Here is a 27999-nt window from a genome sequence, read left to right as displayed (position 1 = left end):
TACAGAAATCTTAATTCAAAATGGATTACAGATTTAAATGCCAAAGTTTAAACTATAACACTCTTAAAAAGAAACATAAATCTCCATAACCTTGAGTTAGGCAATGGTTTTTAGATATAACAACAAGGCATAAGCAACAACAACAACAAAAAACAGATAAACTGGACTATATCAAAATTAAAAACTTTTATGAGATAAATGATACCATCAAGAAAGTGAAGAGACAACCTACAGAATGAGAGAATATTTTTTCAAATCATATATCTGATATCTAGAATATATAAACATGTTTATCAATAATAAATCAAATATTGCACCCAACATAGAAGCACCTACATACATAAAGCAATTATAGAATGACATAAAAGGAGAGATAAATAGTAATAATACACTCATAGTAGGAGACTTTAACACCCCAATGACACCAATGCACAGATCTTCCAGGCAAAGAATCAACAAAGAAACAATGGGCCTAATAGACACACTAGAACATATGGACTTAACAGATATTTTCAGAGCTTTTTACCCCAAAGCAGCAAGATATACATTCTTCTCAAGTGCACATGGAACATTTTCAAGGATAGACCACTTGTTAGGACATAAATAAAGTCTTGATAAGTTTAAGAAGATTGAAATCATATCAACCGTCTTCTCTGATTACAATGGCATGAAACCAGGTATCAATTATAAGAAAAAAACTGGAAAATACACAAATACATGGAGGCTAAATAACATGCTACTAAACAATGAACGGGCTATTAATGAGATCAAAGAAGAAATCAAAAGATACCAGAAAACAAATGAAAATGAAAACACAATGACTCAAAATTTATGAGACACGGTAAAGGCAGTTCTAAGAGGGAAATTCATACCAATAGAGGCCTACCTCAAGAAATAAGAACAAGCTCAAATAAACAATCTAACCTTATAATTAAAAGAATTAGAAAAAGAACTGCAAACAAAGCCCAAAGTGAACAGAAAGAAGGATATAATAAAGATAAGAGTGGAAATAAATGAAATAGTCTAGAAAAACAATACAAAAAATTAATGAAACCAAGAGCTGGTTCTTTGAAAGGATAAACAAAAGTGACAGACCCTTAGCCAGACTCATCAAGGAAAAAAGAGAGAGGACTCAAATAAATAAAATCAGAAATGAAAGAAGAGAAATAACCACAGACTCCACAGAAATACAATGGATCATAAGAAAAGACTACGAGCAATTATATGTCAACAAATTGGACAATCTGGAAGAAATGGACACATTCCTTAGAAACATCCTGAGAATTAGTCAAGAAGAAACAGAAAATCCAAATCAACTGATTACCACCAATGAAATAGAATCAGTAATCAAAAACCTTCCAAAAAACAAAAGTCCTGGACCAGATGGCTTCATAGGCGAATTTTACCAAACATTCAAAGAATTATCACCTATTCTCAAACTATTCCAAAAAATTCAAGAAGAGGGAATGCTCCCTAACTCCTTTTATGAGGCCACCATTACCTTGATTCCAAAACCAGGTAAAGACAAAAAAAGAAAACTATAGGCTGATATCTCTTATGAATATTGATGCAAAAATCCTCAACAAAATATTAGCAAACCAAATTCAGTAATACATTAAAAATATCATACATCATCATCAAGTTGGATTTATTCCTGGGATGCAAAGTTGGTTCAATATCTGCAAATCAATTAATATGATACACCACATTAACAAACATAAGATAAAAACCATATGATCATATTAATAGATGCAGAAAAAGCGTTCAACAAAATCCAGCATCCATTTATAATAAAAACTCTCAGCAAAGTGGGAATAGAGGGAACATACCTCAACATAATAAAGGCCATATATGACAAACCTACGGCTAACACCATACTCAATGGAGAAAGGCTAAAAGCATTTTCCTTAAGATTAGGAACAAGACAAGGATGTCCACTTTTACCACTTCTCTTCAACACTGTATTGGAAGTCTTAGCCACAGCAATAAGACAAGAAAGAGAAATAAAAGGCATCTGAATTGGAAAAGAAAAAGTATAACTCTTATTATTTGCCACTGACATACTATACATAGAGAACCCTAAAGATTCCACCAGAAAACTGTTAGAGATGATCAATGAATTCAGTAAAATAGCAGGTTACAAAATACATATTCGGAAGTCAGTGGCATTTTTATATGCCAATGATGAACTTTTAGAAAGAGAAATTAAGAAAACAATACCATTTACAACTGTGTTGAACACTATAAAACAAACACCTGAGAATCAAATTAACCAAGGAGGTAAAAGACCTATTCTCAGAAAATTATAAGTCATTGAAAAAAGCAAATAAAGAAGATACAAACAAATGGAAGTATACTATGTTCATGGGTAGGAAGAATCAACATCGTTAAAATGGCCATACTACACAAAGCAATCTATAGATTCAATGTAATCCCTATAAAGATACCCATAGCATTTTTCAGAGAGCTAGAACAAATAATACTAAAATTTATATGGAGCCATAATAAACCCTGAATAGCCATGACAATCTTGAGAAAGAACAAAGTTGGAGGTATCGCACTACCAAATAGCAAACTATACTACAAGGCTACACTAATCAAAACAGCATGGTACTGGCATAAAAACAGACACATGGATCAATGGAACAGGGATCAATGGAACAGAACAGATAGCCCAGAAATAAATCCACGCCTATACACTCACTTAATATATGACGAAGGAGGTAAGAATATACAATGGGGTAAAGACAGTCTCTTCAATAAATGGTGTGGGGAAAATTGAACAGATACATGCAAAAACAGAAGCTGAACCATCTTCTTACACCCTATACAAGAATAGACTCAAAATGGATTAAAGACTTAAATATAAGACCCGAAACCATAAAACTTCCAGAAGAAAACACAGACAGTAAACTCGCTGATATTACTAACAGGAATTTCTTTTCAGATATATCTCCTCAGGCAAGGGAAACAAAAGAAAAAATAAACAAATTGGGACTACATCAAACTAAAAAGTTTGTGTACAGCAAAGGAAACCATCAACAAAACAAAAAGACAACTGACTGCTTGGGAGAAGATATTTGCTAATAATACATCTGATAAGGGGTTAATATCCAAAATATATAAAGAACTTATACAACTCGACAACAAAAAAACAAACAATCCAATTTAAAAAAGGGCAGATCTGAACAGATACTTTTCCAAAGAGGAAATACAGATAGCTACTAGACATCAAGGTCACTAACCATCAGAGAAATGCAAATTAAAACCACAATGAGACATCACCTCACACCTGTCAGAATGGCTATCAATAAATCAAAAAACAACAAGTGTTGGTGAGGATGTGGAGAAAAGGGAACCCTCATACATTGTTGGTGGGACTGCAAATTGGTACAGCCACTATGGAAAACAGTATGAAGGGTTCTCAAAAAATTAAAACTGGATATACCTTTTGACCCAGCAATTGCACTTCTGGGTATTTATCCAAAGAAAAGCGAAACAATAATTTGTAAAGATCTATGCACTCCAATATTCATGGCAGCACAATTTACGATAGCCAAGATATGGAAGCAAACTAAGTGCTCATCAACAGACAATTGGATAAAGAAATTATGGTTCATATATACAATGGAATATTACTCAGCTATTAAAAAAAAATGAAATCCTACCAGTTGCAACGAAATGGATGGACCTAGAGGTTATTATGCTGAGTGAAATAAGTCGGATAAAGATAAATACCATATGATTTCACTTATACGCAGAATCTAAGAACAAAAAGAACAAACTAATCAAAAATAGACTCACAAATGTAGTGGACAATTTGGTGACAGACAGAAGGGGCTGGGAGAATGGGGTTAAGGGTTAAAGAAGTACAGATTAGTAGTTGATAGCTGGTCACGGGGATGGGGAGTGTGGCATATGGAATGCAGTTAGCATTAACAGGATGGCTAAGTAGAGGGCCAGGGGAGGTAGGGAGCAATTGGGGGGATCTTTTTATGAACTATATAGATGTCTAACCAATGTACTGTATACTTGAAACTCATTTAAATAAATAAAAAATAAGTAAATAAATATTAATGCAGAACAATAATAAAAAGACAACCCAATTTAAAAACAGGCAAAGGATTTGAAGAGACATTTATCCAAAGAAGATATCAGATGTCTAAGAGAACATGAAAAATTGTTGTCATTAGGGAAACATAAATCAAAGGAACAAACTGTTATCACTTCATACTTGCTAAGAGGGCTATTACCAAAAGGAAAAACATGTGTTGGCATGGATGTGGAAAAGCTGAAACCCTAATAAACTGCTGGTGGGGATGGAAAATGGGGCAGCCACTTTGGAAAACAGGCTGGCAGTTCTTCAGATAAAATAATTCCATTAGTATATATATAGAGAAACCCAAGAGAAATGAAAATATATGTCTACACAACAACTTGTACGCTAATATTCATGGAAGCTAAATATTCATAATAGCTAAAAAGTGGAAACAATCTAAAAGTCTATCAACTGATGAAAAGAAAAACAAAATGTAGTATATTCATTCAATAAAATATTATTCATCCATAAAAAGGAATGAAGCATTGATACATCCTATAACGTGCATGAAACTCCAAAATATTTAAGTGAAAGAAGCCACTCATAAATACATATTGTATGAATCCATTTATAGGAAATGTCTAGAAAAGGCAAATTTAGAGAGAGAAAAAGTTAGTGGTTTCCTATAACTGGAGAACAGAATAAGGAATGGAGATTAACTGCTAATGGGTATAAGGTTTATTTTGGGGATGATAAAAATGTTTTCCTCTCCTTGAAATATGGTCAAAAATCCCTGACTTACAACTTTCAATATTTGTATTTATTTGAAAATAATGATGTCTGAGAAAATATTCACTTTTATGCGTCAGTAAATAACTTTCTATCTAAATGCATAATTTCCTTATTTAACATAGCAAAGCCCAAAACTGAATTTTTTAAAATTAAAGTTAGTTTTTTACATTGTAGCAAAAAATGAAAGAAAATAAGACAAATATGATATGACATGCCCCTCCCCCCCTCCCGCCCTGTTCCCAAATGAAACACAACAAACAAAAACAGGCTATGACTCTTTGTTGCTAAGAATGTTAAAATAGTTCAGTAATGTTTCTACGACTATAAAATGGCAGCTAAGGAAACAGAAGAAACCAAGATAAGAATTCACATAATAATAACTTAAATGTATGGCATTAATCCAAACCCCTGTTTGTGCCAAGAGAACAAAGGGGGTGTAAGTGTGTGTGGATATCTTGCCAAGATCCTAACCATTGTTCCAAAATCAGTAAGAAATACTGTGAACCATGTTAACAATTTTATTGCCAGGACTTTATTCACTAGTTCTCATCTCTTGTGCTCTGATACTAAGTTAAAGCTACTACAATGTTAAGAATTATCTTAGTCACAGCTCCCATCCTTGCCGAATACATAAAAAGTACAATAACTAGAAACAGAAGTGGCACTTAGTTATTTCTTTTTTTACAGAGCTGAAAGAAAGGCGCTAGCTAATTTTATGGCTTGTATGTTTATAAGCCACCTTGTTCCAGAAAAGATTTAAGGCAACCAGGCCACTATAATCCCTACAGGGAGCTGTGGGATATACCTTTTGACAGGAAGCACTCAAATCTCAACTCAGCCAAAGTAAAGGATGAGGAAACAGATACTAGAAAAGCATTATTTTGACCCAATGACACACATGATACCTACTCAATACTACAATATGGTCATAGTCATTCAACAAACATTTAGTGAGTTTGACAATGAGCTAGAAAAACACCATAAGGAAAATAAGAGATCCTTTCTTTTGGAAAGTTTATAATCTAGTTGGGGAAACGGGGTGTATATATATAGTACAGCAGCAGTCCCCAACCTTTTTGGCACCAGGGACCAGTGCTCCTACGACCATCTATCTAATGCCTGATCATCTCAGGTGGAGCTGAGGCGGCGATGCTAGTGCTGGGGGGCGGCTGGAAATACAGATGAAGCTTGGCTCACTTGCCCACCACTCACCTCCTGCTGTGCAGCCCAGTTCCTAACAGGCCACAGACCGGTATTAGTCTAGGGCCCAGGGGTTTGGGACCTCTGTAGGATGTAGGATTCTGGAGACTTCCAGTTCTAGCCAAGGTAGATAGAATTAACTTACATGATGGAAACAACCCCAAACCAGACTAAATATATAAACGTTTTCAAGACACAAATTATCAGGCAACAAAGAACAGTGATCCCTGAGAGATGAGAAATTAAGTAAGCCCTCTACTCACCCAGCTTACTGCCAGGAGAAAGTATCCAGGCTGCAGCACAGGGAAGAGGAACCTTGGCAGAGCCTGGTGAACTCTATGAACTGAGGAAACAGAGCTGAGATCCAGAAATATCAAATCAGCTAGCATTTGTAGGACAGAGTATCACAGAGGGGAGTTACACAGAGAGTGAGCTCTGGATACCTGTAGAGGGCCACCTTTTGGTACTCAGCAGAATATTAATCAGCACATGTGTATAATGAAACCACCTTAGGCCAAGGAAAACAGTATCTGAAAACATTAGAGATAATAGTACCTGGGCTCACACAGGGCTGGAAATAAAACCTGTCCCTACCGGTCAAACTGGAAAACCTCATAATTCACAGGGCTTTGGGTAGGGAACTCAGAAGAGTCTTGCCTCAATAGCAGAGAAATAATTAGCCCTAGGCTGAACACTGCTCGGGTCTCACCTACTGAATCCTGGAAGCAAGACCCTAAAGGATAAAACTGTTTCCAAGTAACTTAATTGGTCCCAGATTGAAACTCAAGAATATTTATAGGAAAACCAAAATATTTAGCATTCAACAAGTTAAAATTCACAACGTCTGATATCTAATAATAAATTATTAGCATGCAAAAAAGCAGGAAAATCCATAAGAAAAAAACTCAGTCTTGACTTAGCAACGACAGGTGAAAAAATTAGCAGGTAAGGATATTAAAATAATATTATAGTCATATTCCATATGTTCAAAAAGTTACATAGAGACATAGAATATAAAAAAAAGAGGAAAGGGAACAAAGAACTGATAGGACAAAAAGAAAAGATAAACTATGTTAACACTAATCAAAAGAAAGCAAGGTTGGTTGGCTATGTTAATATCAAATGATGTAGATTTTAGAGTAAAAAAATATTGCCAAGGATAGAGAAGGACACTTTATAATGATAAAATGGGCAACTCATCAAGAAGACATACCAATCCTAAACAAACAAACAAACAAACAAACAAATATCCTAATAACAGAGTCTCCCAGTATATGGTTCTGGAACAATTAAAAGCAATATTCTATAGTACGAAATTATATACAGACATGTTAGAGGGAATGGAATATCCAGAGTGGGTATGGTTATTCAGGAAAATTTCCTGTAAAACAAAGTCTTATCATGAGCAATGAACAATTCATCTGGCTAATTCCTTACCCCAAAGGAACGAGTCAATCATTCAAAAGATACTATGACCACTCTAAAACAGAGATGATGGGACTAATTTAAGCAGCCTATTTCAAACATCAGCTTCAGTGCCTGGAAAGACCACTGTTTGGAGGTATATAAGGGACATTTAGAACTCATACGATATGAGTACAACAATAAGAGACAATCTTTATCCTGAATTAAATGGAAAACAACTGCCCACTGGCATGTACATAATCCTCAGAAAGGTGAGGAAAACTTCAGAAAAGAGTGACTGTAGTAAGTTTTCTGGAAAGCTAAGGTAATTGTAAATAAATCTGAAAAGCATGTAAGAAATTCTTAGTTTAAAACAATCTGGTTAAATTCACCTTTGGTAAGCAGGGTATGGCACTTGGGATTCGTGGGAAGGAAACCCAAAGGCATTTCTTTCTCAGGGAGAGGAAAGGAAAACTACAAAAGGCAGAGATGGCTCCACCCCACAGACACACAGAGAATCCAACCTGGTGAGTCTTGAGGCTCAAATGGAATTTCTGGTGCACCTGAGTGTAGTGAACAAGGTACAGCCTGGCTCTGGTCCATCCGTGAAATAAGGGACACCCAGGGGGTAAAAAATCTCAGTCTATGTAAGGGAGATGTGTAATATTAGAAATGGGCAGGAAGACTCCTAGCAAAGCAAAACAAAAACAAAAGTAAGAAGTATTAAAGACTGAGGCAAATTATTTCTCCAAGTGTCAAATGTATGCCTTATCTATCTTGGAGACGGAATACTCAAGATATGTAAAAATATAATGGCAAATAATAATCTGCTAATATAGTAAGCACTCCGCTTTTTCACCATTTTCAGGAATGAGAAAGAACTGGATGATTACTCTTTTACCCTTCTCTTGCTCAATGTCTGTTACATATTTTGCACAATTTCAAGGAGAGGGAGGTAAAAAGCTTCCCAAAATTTTAATATTATATCTTCAAAAGGAATGTACACTGGAATTACGTTATTGTTTTAATTTCCTTAACTCTACAGTTTCTTTGAACACAGGAGACCCACAGGGCAGACATTCCATTTACTCTTTGCCAAGATGACTTGATACCATGATACCATCCCTACCATCAGCTTGTTGGATTTAGATAAACTTAACAGATATGTATTGTGGACTCTGCTATAAATAATGCATTTAAAAACACTCCTTAATACATCTTTTGTTAGTTATGCCTTACTAGCTGCCTAATAACCTTCTTTTCGCTATTAATAAAACTCCAATTCTAAAAGCAGAACATTTACTGGTATAGGACAAAATGTGCCCCAAAATGCATCAAAAACATAATGCCTTGAACTTAATTAGGATTAATTCTTCCTTCTCAGATGCTGACATATGGTTTAAACTCTATAAAATGTACAATTATAAACAATCGTTTCACAAATCGTGAAATTAAATTACTAATTTATCTCTATATAACAATTTTCAAGCATCCTTGTTAGTGTATCAGGTTTTCTTAAACATTCCAAGATGATCTAGAAAGAGAAAATTTGGCATGGGTACATATGTAGTTTTTGTTCATGGTCAAAAGGAAAAGCCCTGAAATATCCAATTTTCATTTTTGTGGGAATCCCTCTGTTATGCCAAGTCTATTTAATTTTAGCTCCAGAAAGAGGGTGTATCTTTAAGTGAAATAGTAACAAATACAACTAATCGTCATTTAGTGGTCTCAGAATATGAGAAAGTAGTTGACCTTAAAGACTGGATAACTATTTCCTTTAGTGGTTCCTAATTTTTTGCTTAAAAAAAAATTGAGTAGCCATCTGATTGATCTTTATAAGTAATTTAAAGGATCACTATGTGATTTTGACGTATAGCTTGGAAGGAGTTCAAGGAACTGAGTGACATCACTACAATATCCTCTGGCACAGAAAGCTAATACTGCCATGGAGAACTGAACTCTGAGAGCAGACATCTTAGTATGAAAAATGATTTAGTTTAGAGACCAATGGCACTTTTTATGAATTCTAACTAGTCTAAGTATACCAAAGAAGTAAAATGCTTTTGTTTTTTAAGAAAGGTGGGTTTGCCAACTGTTTTATGAAGAACTAAGAGCATCTACCATCTACCATCTGGGAAGGCATTCTCACTCTGAAAGTCTATCTCCTGTGAAATAAGCTGTTAAGTAGAAAATTTGGGCCTCAACTTTGATGTCCAGGGTAAGGTTAATGAGAGAGGCATCTTAAAAAAACAAGCTTCTGGATTTTCAGAGCTAAGGAGGAGATTCACATTTAGCTTAATTGGGAGGTATGCTAATAAGACGTAGAATTATTATTCGGAGGATCTTCTAGCATGTGATCAAGATCATGTGGAAGAGATCCAAAGAAAGGAAGGCGTATTAGTAACCAGGGATGACCTTATCTTAATTTAAAAATAAACATCTAGGGTGGATTTGAGAGTAGAGCTGGCTTTGAGCTGTATTTCAAAGTAGAGCTCTAAAACCAAAGTTCCCAACTGTTAAAGATGAACTTGCCCTTCTTCTATGGCAACTTACCCTAAGTCTATGGCACTGTAACATGGGTTTTAAGGCTTGACCCCTACCTAGTCTAGGATGGTAGTATCTGTTTCGATCAGATGGACTGCTAAAACTCAAAAACTCATCTCTGTGGTTCTGGACAACTCCTCCATGAGAGAATGGAAATCTCTTATTTGGTTATAACATCACCTTATGATCCTTTAAAAAGATTACACTGTAAAGGATTTTTTAGTGATTTCACTGTGTCCTTTAACAAATTTGGTTCTCACAAAAACTGTATGAAATAGGAAAGGCAGATACCCGGAATGTATGATTCCATTTCTATAAATTTCAAACCAGATCTCATTTATCATATTATAAGCTATGGTGGTGGCTACCCTTGGGAAAAAGAAAGAAAAAAGAGAATATGAGGAAGCATAAAGGGACCTTTGAGATAATGCTAATAATGTCTTGAACTGAGTGGTGATTACATGGGTGTGTTCACTATATAATTCATTGATCTGTATCCTTCTGATTTGTGCATATTCTGTAAACATGTTATACTTCAATAAAAAGTTCATTATTTTAAAAAATGTCATGGTCTTAATCACTGCATCATAGCTATTCAGCTACTTCCAAATGTAAATGCAAACATATAAAAGAAAATAAAAAATTATTATACTATATTGAAGGATATATTCCTCAGCTCTATCATTTCTCAACTGATATTTTCTTGTTTTCCACAATTCTTCTCTACCTTCTTTCCTACCTCCTGTAATCCTAAGATCTTTTCCTAGGTAACTGGAGATTATAAAATAAGAGCACACTGGGAAGCTTACTGGGTCAGCCTAGGACAAATGCAGCTCTTTTGCATTTAGTATTTTCCCCTTTTGTCCTCAAATTCTACTTTTTTTTCCCTGCCATCTCTTTTTCTTATACCTCTCCCTCTGTGTCTACCTCTATTCTTTTTCTCAACTCTACCCTCTGAAACACACATAATAGGAAAAAGTGGTCAATATATATTCTTATAAAATTATGTTCTCCTATGTAAAAAGGATTGAAGCTTTAAATAGTGTTATAGGCATGGCTGTAGAGATGAAAATATAGCCAGCAGTTGTTTTCTATGATAAATACAAAGGAACTGATGTTTTTGCCTATTTTTGTGATTCTCCATACTTCAAAACTATGCATTAATTTCCAATCTTTTTCTGGCCCCAAACATCTGAGGAACATGATATTCCCACCTCTAAGAGTAGAGTGATGGTTAATTTTATGTGCCAAGGTGCTTGGCTTGGTGCTCAGATACACGGTCGAATATAGTTTTCTATGAAGGCATTTCTGAATGAGGTTAACATTTAAATCAGTGGACTTTGAGTAAAGCCATAATGTGGTAGGCCTCATCCAATCAGCTGAAGGCCTCAAGAGAACAGACTGATCTCCTCTCAGCAAAAAGGAATTCTGTCAGCAGACCGTCTTTGGACTCTAACTCAACGCTTCCTTAGGTCTCTAGCCTGTCAGCCTAGCCTACAGATTTTGGACTTACTAAGCCTTCAAAATCACATGAGCCAATTTCTTAAAATAAATCTCTCTCTCTCTCTACTCACACACACCCTTTTGGTTCTGTTTCTCGAGAGAACCATAACTAATACAACTATCTAAGGTAGTGATTCTCAACTGGAAATGGGGGCAGGGAGGTGGGGTCTACAGAAAGAGCAGAGGGGTTGGGGATGATAAATCACTTTTGAAGGGCCTGATACAGACTTTGTGGAATACATATTCAAAAGTCATTCACTATCCTTCCTCTATTACAGAGGCTGGAATGCTAAAATAAAATTTCTCGCTTCCCTTACAGTTTAGCGGTAGCCATGTGACAGAGTTGTGGCCAAATTCTTGAGAAGGGCTTCCTTCCCAAATAAAAAGCTAATTCCTTACTAGGAAAAAGGACTCCTGCTGCCTGGACTACTAAAGATTTAGATGTAAAAAGTGCCTGAAAGAGTTGACCTGCAGCTCCACTACTACTGCCACCAATTCCCAGTGTTCCACACACAGTATCCTAAATAAGAGTGCAAACAGAACGTGGCTTCTTAGGTTGAACTGTACTGAAAACTGAAAACTTAACCCAAGTCATGTTATTACATATAGAACCTTTAAAAAACGTAGCTGTATTCAGGCTCCATTGAGGCTACCTAAAGTCGAAATCTGTAACAGGAAAAACTTGGACTAGAAAAACTTCCTGAAAGTAATGATTATGAAGCATTGACATTTTTAACTATGAATTACTAAGAAAGGCTGTACAATATCCTTTAAAAAGGGTCTTTGAAATATGGGCTGAATTATTTTATGGCATTCCATTGCAATGACAGGAATTAGAAGACAGCAGTGCTTTGACATCATCTGCATTCTGTAATACACTAATGAGTTAAAAATTTTAACCTCAGTACACTTTCAATATGTTACAGTAAAGAACTAAAGAGTGTTATTTAAAATCACTATGTAATAAAACTTCACTAACACATCATTAAGAAGAAACTTATTGGCCACATTGATGAAAAATGTGAACAAAGTACCCAGATTACTTAACAATTTTTAAAATATTACCTAACAAATTTTTAAGTCAACACTATCATATCTTTAAGGCTATCAATGATGCACCTCTAAAACTATGATTTTCTCCACATTTATCTATAAAAAGAAAAATTAAATCAAATAATGACTTCCAAATGCTGTGTTTACCTTTTTTTTCACCAGTGTAGGGCACATAGTCTTCCCTGTCCTTATGCTCCAAAGCTTCCTTCTCCAGATAGGAAAGGAGGTGTTCTCTATCAAAAGGTCCTGTGGCGGACTTTGATGTCTGGTTCTTCTGCCGGAACCCTGCAGGCAGAAGGGCATTCTGCCAGAGAGAATGAAGCAGCTATTATGACCACCAAGAATACCAACGTTATATGCTTCTACAGATTATCCAGGTAAAAAAGAATTACAGACCAGAATGTGATATAAGCATTAAACACTGCATTACAGAATTTTACAGAAGCAATGTAAAGTGTTCCAAAAAAAGTTTTTTTTTTAAATTAGGTAAAATTCACTTAATTACTATTAAAATAGGCACATACATATTTTCTTCAGAAAGCATTCTACTAGCAGGAACATCTTTACTTCTAAAATGTCCTGGGATGGTAGTAAAAAATAGTTTAATGTTTAATAACAGCTCAGCATATATGTATATATAGAAAATAATTTCATTACAAAAGAATGTTAAATGACTATAAACATCATATATATATGCTTATAATGACTTCTATTTCACTGTAAATACTTTCTCATAATAAAAACATGTACACCACAAAGTAGAATATTGAGAGATCGATGTTTGTTTGCATTTAAACACAATATGAAAGGTTCAACTTATATGTGTATGTATGTGCATATATATCAACACTAGGATGTATCTGCAGCAACCACTATCCTGCTACTCATGCACCAAGGCACCCTAATATACTCATAGCAAGAGTTATGTCCCTGGATTTCAGATGGCCATGGTCTTTTTGAGCGCATGGAGTGACTGAGACCAGGGGAGGGGTGGGAGATGATGGACTGAAGTTGTCTCCTGTCGTCCCTATTCTGAATTTTCACTAAGCTCAGGAATAACAAGCGCTGACTAGACAACATGAGTTCCATCTTTTTGCTTGTCAAAAACCAAAAGGTGATCTTGCCTTGTCTCACTACTCCTGGGTATTCCTTTGCTTTGAAAATGGGAGGCAACTGGAAAAGTCATAAAAAAAGGGTCAACCTTCTTTTGCAATATGGCAATGATGGTGTATCTCATGAGTATTATAATTTCTCATTACGAAGGATGATTTCATATGGACCATAATAATAACAAATAATTTTATTGCTAGAAAATATAGTACTTCAACTTTGGTGATTTGCTGAGACCCATAATAATTTTCATAAAATTCACTTTTGTGTTTTCATGTAATGATATGCTTTACACAGAAAGGTCATCTATAAAGATGAAACACAAAGGAGGTCTATTACTAATCCTGTCCCAAAAGAATGTTTTTGTAACACAAAATTGTATTATAAAGAAACACAAGATTTCTACCTTCGGACTTTGAAATCAAGACATGAGCTACACGTGAGGAATCCATTCCCAATCGGCCATCGAGTCCTATTCATTTTTAGTTCCTAAAATATTCATTAGTCTGTTTACTTTCCTACATCTCCAATATCATTACTTTAGGTTCAAACATTAGCCTCCTGGTCACCCAGGATCAGTTCCTGATACCCTTCATCCCTCACTCCCACGCCACAATGTTACCCCAGCCTAATCTCACACCCTCTCCATTCTTGCCACACTAGACCTTGTTGCCCCCTGTACTTGCCATATACTTCCTTCTACCATAAGGCCTTTCCTGTAATGCTCTGTCCATTCCTTTTTGCTACTCATTTTTCAGACTGTAGTTTCATTATCCCAAGGGAAACATTTCCTGACTTCCCATTATATGCTCTTATACTGACATGGCATGATTATTTGATTAATGTCTAACTTCCCCAACTCCTACCACATTTGTTTGGCTCACTTTTGTATCCCTAAGCCTAGTATAGTACCTAGGATCTAGAGGTTGCACTCCCTTGAATAAAGATTTGAGAATACCTTTAAAGAAAAATACTAAGGCAAATTTTAATAAGTTACTTCCCTTCACCATCAAAAAGGCAGTCATGTACATACTGCTATTTCTTGGTAGTAGTGATGGAGTTGCTTCATTCCATCTGCCTGGTCAAGCCCGCATGAAATATACAGGTTTTAAATGATTGGTTAGCTAGACTCCCGGCTCGTTAAATACAGTCTCTGAGCACAAAATAAATGACAGTTAACTGGCTTTGGAGGCTATCAACCCATGAATCAAGCTTTATTAGAAGTATACTTTAAGTTAATGGTCATAATTAGGTTGAATTGAGTATAGAAGATATTGCTGTGATATGATCAAAATAGCACTCTTATCCTGAGTTTTATACTTGATTTAGGTGTATTGAAGACTTTCCTTTATAAAAATAATTACAGTTAAGGGATTTGAATTATAGTACAGATACATTATCCAAGTGCTAAAGTAATGCTGAAAATAGGAGTGTATTTAATTCTCAATAAAAATTAAAAAACACTCCAGCAGGAAATGAATGTGTAGTAGTAACAAGAACAATTTTATAAAACAATCTCTATCTCAGTCCTAGAACGCACTAAAAATCAATGTTTTGGCATAAAAAAACTGGGTAAAGAAAAGAAGCCTAGCAAATAACCATTACCTTCAGATTAAATAGGGTTCTCCCCTCACTGCCCACCCCATATGTACCAGGGAATAACGGTTTGAGGGTCAAGGGTCTCTACTTAGCCAGTGTCATTTATAAGACAAACAACATCCATTTTGCAAATTAAAACATTATATATATATTTTTTCAAGTCTGCTCTAAATGGATTGCACTATTGCTGAGCGTCTCCTTAGATTAGTCTACCGATGACTAGGAACTTACTCGATTTGGTCAGCATTTTTTAGAAAGGTGACAATCAGATTCAGAGTCACAAAGAACCTTGCAGATACACTCTACACAGCAGCCATCCTGATAGGCAGCTCTGAAGAGGCACAGAGGTCAGCATACAAAGAGCTAATCATCTGCTGTACTTTAACAAAAACATTCCTCCCTGCCCAGAGAGAAACTATTTTCTACAGTAGAAAAAATTTTAAGAGATCTTTGAAAATAAGGATGTTGGAGAAAAGCAGTTTAAAACAATCATGTCAGTAAAGATATGGAGAGAGAAGTGGAGGAACTAGAGAGGAGGCAAAAAATTCATTTGGATAAAGGGGTGCCTGGGAAAGTCACAGAAAAGCTAACTGTTCAAAGACAGTTACTGTGGTGGCTGAAAAATTGACTCTTACTGGAAATTACTGCTTGGCTATGCCCATGGGAACATAGACTGTCACCCATAGGGACATAACATTCTAACAATAAGCTTTCTGCTTCTGTACCCCCACTTGCACACCCAACCGGTGTGTCAATAGGTAATGAATAGAAGAAAAATAGACCTTTGTGTTCAGACATAATGAAGAATGGGATTTTGGGCTTAAAAACCCTGTACCTCTACATTTTGGGGCTGCTTAATTTGGGGTCTGCACACCCTGGCAGAGCCAGCTGGCTGAATAAAGAGTGTGTTCCCTATAACTCACTGAGTTCTAGTGGTCCATGTGTCTTTCGGGGGCTGGCGGCTACAACACTACTTAATTTCAAAGGCTTTGAAAAATTATTTCATTTCTCTTGATTAGGTAGCACCCACCTCAGGGTCGAGATCATCCAAAACAGTTTCCAGTTGTTTCAGTTCTATTTCTGATAGATTCCCAAGGAGCTCATCTTCATCGAGGTCTTTATATTTTTCTAAGTCCTTCCGGAATGCCAGTGCCATGCTTTGCAATGTCACTTAGTTTTTGCTATTCGGTACAGTCAGAAGTGATGTCTACTTTTTCTTAAAGCTTTGGAGAGAAGAAACGAAAAAAAAATTAAATTTCTCTACCTACTTAGATCTATTATTAGGTTAAATAAAATATAATTGCCACATGTTATATATTCTTTGACCATATCTCACACACTATCCTTTTCTATGGGTCATTCAATACCTTTTGTCATTTGTTGACAAAACGAAAACCTGGGAAAAAAGAGAGGGAGGAAGGAATAAAATTTAAATCAATTTAAAATGTCTACTTGATAGAATTTAGATTTCCTGATACCTGAGTTTTAGGAGGAAAGAACATATAATGCGTGCCAAAATACATTTTTTCCCATCAATGCCTTTCAAATGATTGCTACCACAGTACTGTACTTAAAGACAATATGTTTGAGATACAGTTGTTTTACTGTAAATTGCTTAGAGGAACATTATTTTTTGACTCAATACAGAACTTACTATTACTAGTAATTACTACACTCCCCATTGGAGGAACAGCATTTTGGCATTGGAAAAAATTTTTTTGAAGGTGCGTTAAAATTTTTTAAAGGCATTTTTAAAGGAAAAAATATGGCATTCTGAAAATGTTTCAGTAAAATACTCAAAACCGTGCTGGGACATGTCATCCACTAATTGGCACAGTTGATCAGGAGGGTCTGATTATAGGTAAGTACTTTTACCATTTCTTCACCATGTAGATCTCTCCCAAATAGCTATGTGGTAACTCAATAAGCAGCACTCTTCCCGATACCACAGGGCTCTCCCACGGGAGAAGATACTTAAAATAAGTTCCAAAAAAGTGTGAAGTAAAAATAAAGCATATATGTAGATCATTTTTATATCATTAAATATTCCTATGTGAATTAGAAAACAATCCTTAAACTTAGTTATTTGGCTAAATTTTTCTTGGCTGCAAAACGACCAGTACTTCAAAGTTTAGTTTTATTTCCTTTACTTTCCCCTCCCCCATTTTTCCCAACTTAATATTTTAACTGGTATATTTTCCTCCGTTTTCAAACCAGTAACATTTTAAGGATCCTGTTATGTTTTCATCTCCTAAGAAGAAAGGACGGTTCACCACAAGGGTCTGTCAGCCAGTGATATGACTAGCAACTACCTGGGTCCAACAAAAGCAAATTAATAGAACAGTGTTTATGCAGATGATAAACTGCAGGCATTTTGTGTTGTTGCCCAAAACACGTCTGGCTTACACCTGTTCTGCTGGAACTTCATCACTTTAGTAGTTATCCTGGATTTTTTTTAAAACAAATTATTATTATCATTATTGTCTTTACTAATTGTGGCAAACCTCCACTTTGTACTTTCAACTTTAAGACGGCAAGCTTACCAAGTATCCTGAGAGTGTATTTTCTCAATTACAAATAACACAGTCTAGCATGCAGAGAAGATTCAATGGAAGGTATCAGTACTTTCGAATATATTAACTATATAAAATGCCATTTTAAAGATGGCAGGCAATTTTAGGGGGGAGAGGGAATCACTTTGAAAAAATACTCCCTTCATAAAAATGCCAATGACAGTATTTGAGACAGATGAGGGTAAGAAATTGATAAAAAGCATATGAATATATGTCAAGAATAATTATTTAGCTTATGCTGTTTTTAATGTTTAGACAATCACTACAAAAGAAATGTTTAATGTGGCTTAAAATAATTTCTTGAAGTTTATAATACAGTCGTGCACCACATAATGACATATCTGTTAACGACAGATCGCAGATCCAACTGTGGTCCCATAAGATTATAAAGGAGCTAAAAAATTTCTATCACCTAGTGACATCGTAACCATTGTAATGTTAAAGTGCAATGCATTTGTTTGTAGTGATGCTGACGTAAACACACAGCACTGCCAGTCTTATAAATATAGCACATACAATTATGTACAGTGCAAAATAATAATTGATAATGATAATAAATTACTATATTCCTGATTTATGTGTTTACTATACTATACTTTTTATCATTATTTTAGAGTGTACTCTTTCTACTTGTAAAAAAAGAAGTTTTTTGTAAAACAGTATGCCATGTTGTGCAAGCAGCAGCTGCCTAGGAGCAATAAGCTAAATCATATAGCTTAGGTGTGCAGCAGACTATACCAACCAGGTTAGTCTAAGTGCACTCTATGATGTTCAGCACGACAATGACATCGCCTAATGACACATTTCTCAGAATTTATTTGCATTATTAAGCAGTACATGACTGTATATAATAAAGCCAATTTCTTAGTCAACAAATATTTCAAAAAATACATAGTTTTGAGCATCCTTTCCCTTTATTGTCTGAAGTATCCCAGTATAGGCCATAAATTCAATAATCATCCTATTAAGAAGGCACTACAATTCTATATATCATCCAGATTCTATGTTTAGAACATGATATTGCTTAGAGTGACTAAAAAAAGTTTTCTCTAATAGAATGCCCTTTATCCCAAAGTAAAATCTGTCATAGAAAGCATGTTTATACTACCGCTTAAAGAATAAAATAAACACCACGAATGCATTTCCCAGCTTTAGAGATTATTAGTACCCTCATGTTCCTCGTAGCATCTCTCTCCCAAAAAGAAGTAGCCATTGTACTGAATTTTGAATTACTCATTCTTTGACTTTTCTTTAGTTTTACCTTAAATGTACCTATCCTTAACAGTTTTAGTTTTGCGCTGTTTTTTTGAACTTTAAATAAATGGACTTAAACGGTACGTATGTATCCTACTGTGATTGTTTTTCACTCAAAATTGTTTTGAGCAGATACTTAAACCTGTATTCTTTCATTTTCATTTCTATATAGTATTCAATTGTATAAATGAACATCTGAGTTATGTGTAGTTTTCCTCCCCTCTATTTTTCTGCCATAAACAACCTTGTTTCCTGTTTCCTGGTATACATGTGCAAGAGTTTCGCCAAGTTGTTCAAACCTACGAATGGAACTACTGGGAAAGGGTATACTTATACTCGACTTTACTAGGTAATGTCAGACTATTTTCAAAGTGGTTGTATCAACTTACATTCCTAGAAGATTCAGTACATGACAATTCATCGTTGTGCATCTTTGCTAATTGTTGGTATTACCAGAGTTTTTATTATTGACCATTCCGGTGAATATGAAATTGTAATGCACTGTTGTTTTAATTTGCATTTTGCTGAACTATGATAAGGTTGAGCATCTTTTCATATGTTCATTCACTGACCAATGGTGTTCCTTATTCAGTGAAGAATCTATTGTCCATTTTTATATGGTACTGTTTATCTTTTTTAAAAACAGATGCCCTTAATACATTCTGGATACTAATCTTGGTCGGTTATATGTAAAAAGAATCTCTTCCATTTTCTTTCAAATTTTACTTAGATTACTTGGTATTTTCTATGGGAAAATATTTTTAAGTGTTTTTCATTTAATTTTTTATGGAATTTACTTCTTTGGCCTGTTTTTCCTTCTCAAAGCAATAGAAAACCATTTCCTTCAGATTCAGATTATGAAATTTTGCCAAAAATTCTAGGTAATATACTAAAGTACCCCAGAAGCTTCGATTCTGCTTCAATAGAAAGCAAACAACCAGTGCTCATTCTACCTAGTCACTCAAAACTTATCAGTAGCCGTTCTTTCATCAGGTGCTCACATTCTCAGATTCATTAACTTGATTATAGCTTCCGTTTCAACTCTCTATTGAGGAATGTCTGTGTACTGAAAATGTTCCAAGTGTTAGCAGCAAGAAGCTCAGAAACTCCTCAGGAAGGGAAGCTCTGGAAACGGTGCTTTGCTTCGTTTTCTGTCCTAGGGATGTCCTCATTTGTCCTTCGACATCTGTCTACTGGAGGGCGAATAAATTCTGAATGAAGAGGTGAGTCTAGTGTGCTAGAAAAGTATTTTAAGTCTATCCTGTGTCTACAGTATCTTTTCTAAATCCCCAAGCAAACAAAATGCAATTCATAAAAAAAGTAACAAAGATAATTTACAACACACAGGAATAATATTAAAGCATAATATTCTCATATATAAGCAAAAAGTTTGTATATACACAAAACTTAGTTTTGCCAAATAAGTTAGAAAGTAGAAAATTTTTAAATTTGAAATTCTGACATGTTCAGACTTTAATTCTTTATCCTTCACTCACTTTTTAGGGTAGCAGTTTTCAAATTCTAGAAATCCCCGGAGAGCTTAAGACATATAGCCCCACTCCGTTTCCTGATTGACTGGTCTGAGGTACGGCTTTTCAAACACAGTGGTGGTCAGAAACTACACTTTGAGATCCACTGCTCTAGGGAGCTCACATTGTATAAATTCTGACAACTAGGTCTCACGTTCTTGTGGCAGCCTATCTTGTCCTACTCACAGGCTAAAGAACTTTGTTAAAACAATCCCCAAAGACCATAGGGACTGTTGCCATGGTATGCTTTTCTTTTCACTCTGCCACTGCTTTTCCTGACTTCAGTTGGTGGAGGTTATACTCAGGGACATTGGGATATTACTTATCTCTAGAGTCTTCCTTATTTTTCACACTGGATTTACAGGATTCTCCTAATTTTCAGATGGATTCATAGCAATCTCATTTCACCAAGACAATTATAATTTTAGCTTTCGATCTGAATAATTTTAAAAAAATTAAGGCCATATTCTAGATCTTTCGGATCACTTAAAAAAATGCACTATTATAAAATTTCAGATACTATGTTTACATTTATATTTATCACTGTGTCAGCACCAGGTAGAACTGCTGTAATTGTTCTAAACTAATACGGAAGCAGTCTTAATACCTAAAGAATGTATCTGCACAAAATGGAGACAGAGCATTATGTAACCAAAGATTTCCCTGAGATTCAAACATAGAAAAATGGTAGAAAAGTTAAGTTTGCATATGACTAACATACCTTTTAAACCTTTCACTGTAAGCTACATGACAACCAAAACAATTAAAACATTTAAAGCCTATACCTTTATCTCTAGACTCTATAACCTAATACCCAAACACCTTTATTGTTGACTATCAACTTCACCTTGCTTATAAAGTCCAAATTTCTAAGCAAGAAATACACAGTTAACAACCTGGTCCCAGCTAGCTTTCCACTATCATTTCCAGCTGCTCCCTATCACATAGCCTATACTCCAAACAGGCCAAAACTTTTAGGTTTCTATGCTTTTACTTATTCTATTCCCTCTCTCTAGAATGAAGGCATTCTTTCTCATTTACCACTGTCCTCAATCAAACTCCTACACATTCTTCAGGGCCTAGATAAAGTGTTGACAAGGATGTGGAGCATCTGAAACACTCATCAAATTGCTGGTGGAGTGCAAACTGATTCAACCACTTTGGAAAACTATTTAGTAATGTTTATTAAAACTAAACAACTCATACCATAATGACATAGCAATTTCACTCCTACCTATATACTGAAGAGAAATGAGTGCTTACGTTAACAAAATAAGATGTACAGAAACGTTCACTGCAGCTTTAATCATAATATCCCCGAACTGGAAATGACCCATATGTCAATTACCAAGAGAATACACAAATGAATTGTGGTATAATCATGAAATAGAATACTACACAGTAATAAAGAGCAACTACTCATATGTGCAAAAACATGAGTGAATCTCAAATGCATTATGTTGGAAGGAATATAAAAAGTTAGACATAAAATAATACATACTACATGCTTTCATGTATATAAAATTCAAGGACAGGCGAAACTAACCCATGGGAATAGAAATAGCTATTGGGAAGCACTGATTAGGTAGGGAAATTAGAGAACATTCTGGGGCGGTGAAAATCTGCTATATCTTGAACTGGCGGTAGTTACACAAGTATATACATATATAGAAATTTATTAGGCTTTCCACTTAAGATTTTCTTCCTTCACTCTAAGTTATACCTCAAAAAGAAAATTTTAATACATTAATCCTCAATGTCATCAGTAAGTTCTGTGACTTTAAGTGAAACAATATATAATGAAACCAATTTTACCATAGGATATTTGATATAAACATAAGTTAAGTTCCTACAGCACTTTATCAACATTATAATGAAACGATGTTGAACAAAATGTTACTCAAGGACCTGCTATATATGCTTGCATTGCGCAATTACGTGTATTTGATGTTGAGAATTAAAGTTCTCACGCTGACAAGAATGATTTTTCTGCAGCCATTGTAACAAGCAGTTATCCAAAAAAAAAAAAAAATCAAAAATTTGCCTTGGCAAGCCAATCACCTTCGGCCTCTCACTTCTGAAGGTCAGCCAATTAGGAACAGCCTCATTCCAATAATCACTTCTCTAAGTGCTAGCCAACCAATCAACAGACTCACCTAAATAATCATGTTTCTAGAGATGATGTCACTATGGACTTGAAAAATTTGCCAGTTTGGAAATTCCACGTGTCCCGAAAACTCTGTATAAGAAACTGGTTTCCTTTGCTCAGAGAGACAGTGCCTAGGCAGCATAGCTCTCCCTCATTATAGTATTATTCAGCATTGTCTTTTCGTTTCAGATATTGACTATTGACTGGTAGTTTCATTATCCTTTCATGGCAAAGAAAACTTTGAGTGATTTACATGTTTATTTTTAAATAAAAGTATTTCAATGGTGATATATATTAGATAATAGTAATTAAAATCAAAATATTCCCTCTGGATAAATATATAATCGCTTAAATTGGATGTGGTTCACCATCCAATAACTTCCTAAGTATCTGCTTCAATTTGCTTTGATTAAAAAATTCAAATCAACATTTCTCTTTCATTTTGTTTGGACCTGGCTTCAGAATTAATCTGGAAACAATTTTAAAATAAGTTACTTCTGCTTGGAGATTTTAACATTTAAAGCACCTAAATGCATTCTTATTAATGTTAACTTTGAGTTTCATTTCCGCTGGTTTGAGGAACATTCTTTGATGGGGAAGCTGGAGTAAAGAAAGTCATCTACTTATTCCTGGCATTCTTAAAAGCATAGGCTGAGTATAAATATCTGTCAGCAACAGTATGTGGTAGATTCCTCAACTGCAAGGGAGTTTTAAGTCTCATAAGGTCATTTCCTTTTTTTAAGTTTATGATTCTAGATAACAGTAATTATAACCAAAAAAAAAAAGTACTTGTGCCTACTGTATCCAAAGCACTATTTATACAGTATTTAACTAATAAAAAATGAAAACCATTTATTTTAATTGTATATAATGGATATTACTTTTATAGTAAATAAGACCTTTTCTTAAAGGAAATAAATTGGATGCTAAATCTATCCTTTTGTTTGGTTCACTGACTCTTCCACATAGTAAGCGTTAAGAGACAGTACATTAAATAATTTCTGTGGAGTTCTTGGGATGCTATGGTCTACCCAAATGTGGGCACATCTGAGTGAGCTAGTTGCTCTGCCCAGAAAAGTTTGAGAAAATGGTAATTGATTATTCTGTGTTAAAGTGCCTTGGAAACTAACCGACCCAAGTGTGACATGAGCTAAATAGCCCTGTCTTCTCTGTCATTGCTACTGATGCCATCCTGAATTTTCAAAATGAGATCTAAAGATGGCAAAAATGTAAGATAAGAAAAAGTCTGAAGTCTGAGGGCAGCCCAGAAAAACTTGTTAGGGCCAAAGCAAAGAGATTTAATTGGAAGCAGGTTACTGAAGGCAACTTAAAGAAGAAAGCAGCCAGATCATTTCTATGACTATTACAAGAAAATAGTTAACAGGTTACCCATACCACTTCAAAAACAATTTTTCAGTGCTAGCTCACTTCCTTCTTTTTATTCTTCTTGGTGGAGCTGCAGCACCAGAGATAGAAGGCAAGGTCAAACAGGAACCTAGTCGGTACATACCAAAGATGAACGCCACAAGAACCACACCCTTAGCATACCCAATTCCTCAGTATCAAATGTTTATCAGTCTTCTTCTTCTATTATTATTTGATTAGTTTAATATAATGGGTGATCAGGAAATCTTGAAGCTTTTCTAAAAATTGTTACATAAAAAAATCTTAAAATAGAAACAACAGCATATGAATGAGTCTCTCTGCTTAATAAGGTTACATAGCTTTTAATCTTTGTTAGTTAACATAAAAGAGCCTTCTTTAACCAGTCATATTGTGGACAAAACCAAATATGATATGAGATGGTTTGCAGGGAAAGCTTATCAGTGCTCAGCTATCAATCAAAATGCTGAATCCCTTCCAAGTATATAATGGAAAGACTAATCTGAGGGTGTTCTTTCTCTTTCTCTCCCAAAGGGAAGTATCGTTATGACTCATTCTTCCTCTTGCAAAATTGTTAATCCACCAAGTTAGTAAGCATTGGAATATATACAAAATCTTAAAATAAACTAGGCTAGGTCTAAAAGAAATCATGCTAAGAGCAAGCTGAATATGATGCAATGAACAAAAAGTAAATGGTAACATCTTTCCTGTTTCACCCCATCTTAATTCCTGGGCTTCTGACCTAGTTTTTTCCTTCATTTTAAAAAACTCAATCCTACCAATTTTCCCATCTTCAAATCAATATATATATTTTTATACATTTATTAAGTGCCTCTTTAATGTACTGTTATGTGGGAGAGGGGACACTGGACTGGGGGTGGGGGGTAGGGCATAGGGAGAGGAAAAGGACCATGGAAATAAGAGGAAAAGAATCAGAAAAAATTGGATAGAACAAAATCTTGTTCTATCACCCCACTTTATAAATGTTTCTCAAACTGGAATTTAAGAGACCATAAGAATCAAAGACATTGCACAAACAGGGCACAGAGACTGTAATACTCGATAATTGTAGATTTAATGTTAAATGTACTACGAACAGACTTAGTACTTTTAAATATTCTTTTGATACACTATTTCTATCATTTTATAAAAGTGGTGACTCGCAAAGTTGGGCATATAGTGAAAGTAAATCTAATTCTCCCTCATACCCTCTCTCTTGCCCCCTTTCATCATTACCGAAGTGGTGCACATCCATCACTGGGATGTCTCTTCGCTTTCTCCACTCTCTTTTTACATCCATGGGTGTGCAGAACCCTATCCTCTAGCAATTCTATATGTCAACAACAGATGAGAGAGAAGTGGCAAAGGCCTGTTCATTTTAGCCCTGGGCTCAACGGACTCAAGTCTCTTCTACCTCTAACAGTCTATGATTTTAAGGAAATGCCATTTAACCCAACCTTAGAAAAAATAGTAACGCCCTCATCACTGCTGAGATCAACAATGTTTAAGCAGAAAGGAAAAAATGAAAGCTGAATCATGCTAGATAAGCACAAAAACAATAAAGTGAAATACTTCAGGAAAGTGACTTGAAAAACCAGAACGGATAGATTAAACAACAAGAAAAGTAAGTACTGAAGTCAAACATGGGCCAATGTTAAGTACTAGAGGAAAAAAGTTAAAGTAGAATGACCATATTTATAAACACTTTCCTGAAAAAAGTCATCAAATAAAGCAAATTTCTACAAATCATTTCCTATTTTCCCATAAAATTAGAAATGTTTCTATGAAAACAAGAATTTGCAACACATCATAAACCATAGAAATGAATGCAAAGTTTAATCGTAAAATTAAACATTTTATTAATACAGTAATAATGCTAAAATAGCATTCATTTCTGCCTTCAGTTCATTTTCTCTTTTTAAAATAAATTTAAAGCATGCAACTACTGTCTTTAATTCAATTTGAAAACCAAGACACTTAAGAGTAGGGCAGTACTGGAAGATACCAGGAATAAAACTCTATAATAAAGAAAATAGATCTGGAATTTAGAAAAGAGGGCTTTGGGCAACAGGCTTCATAAAGGCTTTAGTTTCAGACGGTGATAGTCTAAGGAATTTCAGAGGGGCCGCCCAACCTCATTATTCATCCACCTCCATTTCTGAAATCTGACCCACTTTTTCTATTATCATAAAAAAAAGTAATAGTAAATAAATCTAAAAGTCTAAGATCACTCAACTTTTAAAAAGTGCCTTGGGAAAGATCCTGAAGAATCAGAGACAAACTGGAGAGCTGATGATACAGGGAGAATATTCACTCAGTGTCCACTATATATCCAGTGGTCCTTTTTGGGTTTTGTATCATGTGCATTTATTTTTAATTTAAAGAATGCAATTGTTTGTTGCACTGATGCTATGTATGATAAAAAACAGTACTGTCATTGACTTTTGAATTATGCATGCCACACCCAGTTAATAGCAAAAAGTACTTTGGTGAAAAAAAAACAAAACAAAAAGCACTAGCCATCAAAAAGTCCTATTAGAAGAATTTCAGAACATTAAGAAAAAAATAACAATCTATAAGACAAATAGCAAAAATCATTTAAAGTAATATGTACTTATATATTCTCCCAAGTTCCATAGCTTGAAACCAAAGCCCCTATATAACTGAAACTCTGAACCTGGGATTGGGGCCAGTTTTGGAGTGTTTTTCTCTTTTCCCTAAGAAAATATTAAGAGAAATAACTTTAATTTTTCCAACGTTCTATGCAGGCCTTTGAAGCCTTGTGTCTCTGGATCCTGTCCCTTCCCAGGAACATTTCAGTACCAAGTGAAACTTCTAGAGCCTCATAAAGAGAGGAAGTAAAAACAATGCTCTACCAAGCTCTCTTCCCAAGGACAAACTCCTTGCCTGACTCTCAGCTCTTGTTTTCTTGCTCTAAAGATCTTGACCATAGACACCTATGCTTCCTGAAAGTGCTTTTATATTTCATTCCTTTGGTTAGAAATTTGTCTTATTTGCTAGGTGTTTGTGTTTTGACAGTTTCTCAGGTGATCCTGATAAAACTCTACCTTTCTACTTTTAATAAGAATTACTAGGAACCCTCTGCTCTAAAAAGGCTGGCTTCCTCAGGGTCTCACAAATATCCTAAGCGCAGCTTCACCCCTTGGCCTCATTTGTTTCCCACAATGGTGTGCACTTCTCTTCAACAATCTTCCCTACCCCATCCCTAAATTTCACCTCTCCATTCTATCCAAACTCTGTGCATCCTTCAAAGACTAGATCTATTCCCTCCAAAGCCTTTCCTAGCTCTTCCAACCTTACTCTCTTTTCTACTCTGCAAGTCAGCAATACTCAGGTTGCACCATGCCTTTCTGCCCCAATACTTTCCATAGATTCAGGTTTCTGGTGCCTTGACTGGTATGACTGCATGCTCCTCAATGGACTATGCTTCACTCCTACATGGTGAAGGCATTTCATACACACCTTCAGAGAAATAGCACACTTGTGACTTTTAGGGATACCACTGGTTTCACTGGGAACATAAAGCTTTGCTATAGTAATTAAATTAATTTTCAGACTAACGTGCAGAAAGTTATGGTTGAAGAGGCAGCTGCCTACAATTTGCATAATGTGTTTTGTTGTCTCATGTGGAAGGTGGGGAACATAGAACCAATCCAAGAAACTTGGTATGCTGTGGAGTTGGGATGTACTTCTCATCAGGTGAAGATTACCTAAGAGAGAATGAGCTCCCTCAGTCTTTCAGGCAGAAGGGATCCATTCTTCAAGTAAATGGCACTGTCCCACCAGCTTGACCCTGTATACCAACTGTACAGAACCTCATTCTTAATGAGGTATTATATCCAGAAT

At 35.2% G+C, this 27999-nt stretch overlaps 1 protein-coding gene across 7 annotated transcripts in view; it reads right to left on the bottom strand.

Moving 5' to 3' along the window:
• Positions 1-27999, bottom strand: part of TMOD3 (tropomodulin 3) — a 57915-nt gene that overhangs the window by 21189 nt on the left and 8727 nt on the right. For all 7 annotated transcript variants that reach the window (XM_016162679.2, XM_016162682.2, XM_016162678.2 and 4 more), the window contains 2 exons: positions 16275-16467; positions 12683-12839 (listed from right to left, as the gene is read on the bottom strand). In XM_016162679.2, coding sequence (XP_016018165.1) covers positions 12683-12839; positions 16275-16400 — 283 coding nt within the window. In that variant the 5' untranslated portion in view covers positions 16401-16467. The remainder of the gene's footprint in view (positions 1-12682; positions 12840-16274; positions 16468-27999) is intronic.

The sequence above is a fragment of the Rousettus aegyptiacus genome, unplaced genomic scaffold (genome assembly GCF_014176215.1).
Source record: "Rousettus aegyptiacus isolate mRouAeg1 unplaced genomic scaffold, mRouAeg1.p scaffold_m13_p_3, whole genome shotgun sequence".
In the NCBI taxonomy this organism is placed as follows: domain Eukaryota; kingdom Metazoa; phylum Chordata; class Mammalia; order Chiroptera; family Pteropodidae; genus Rousettus; species Rousettus aegyptiacus.
Note: the sequence above shows the minus strand (reverse complement) of the source record. Positions and strands in the feature narration are given on the sequence as shown.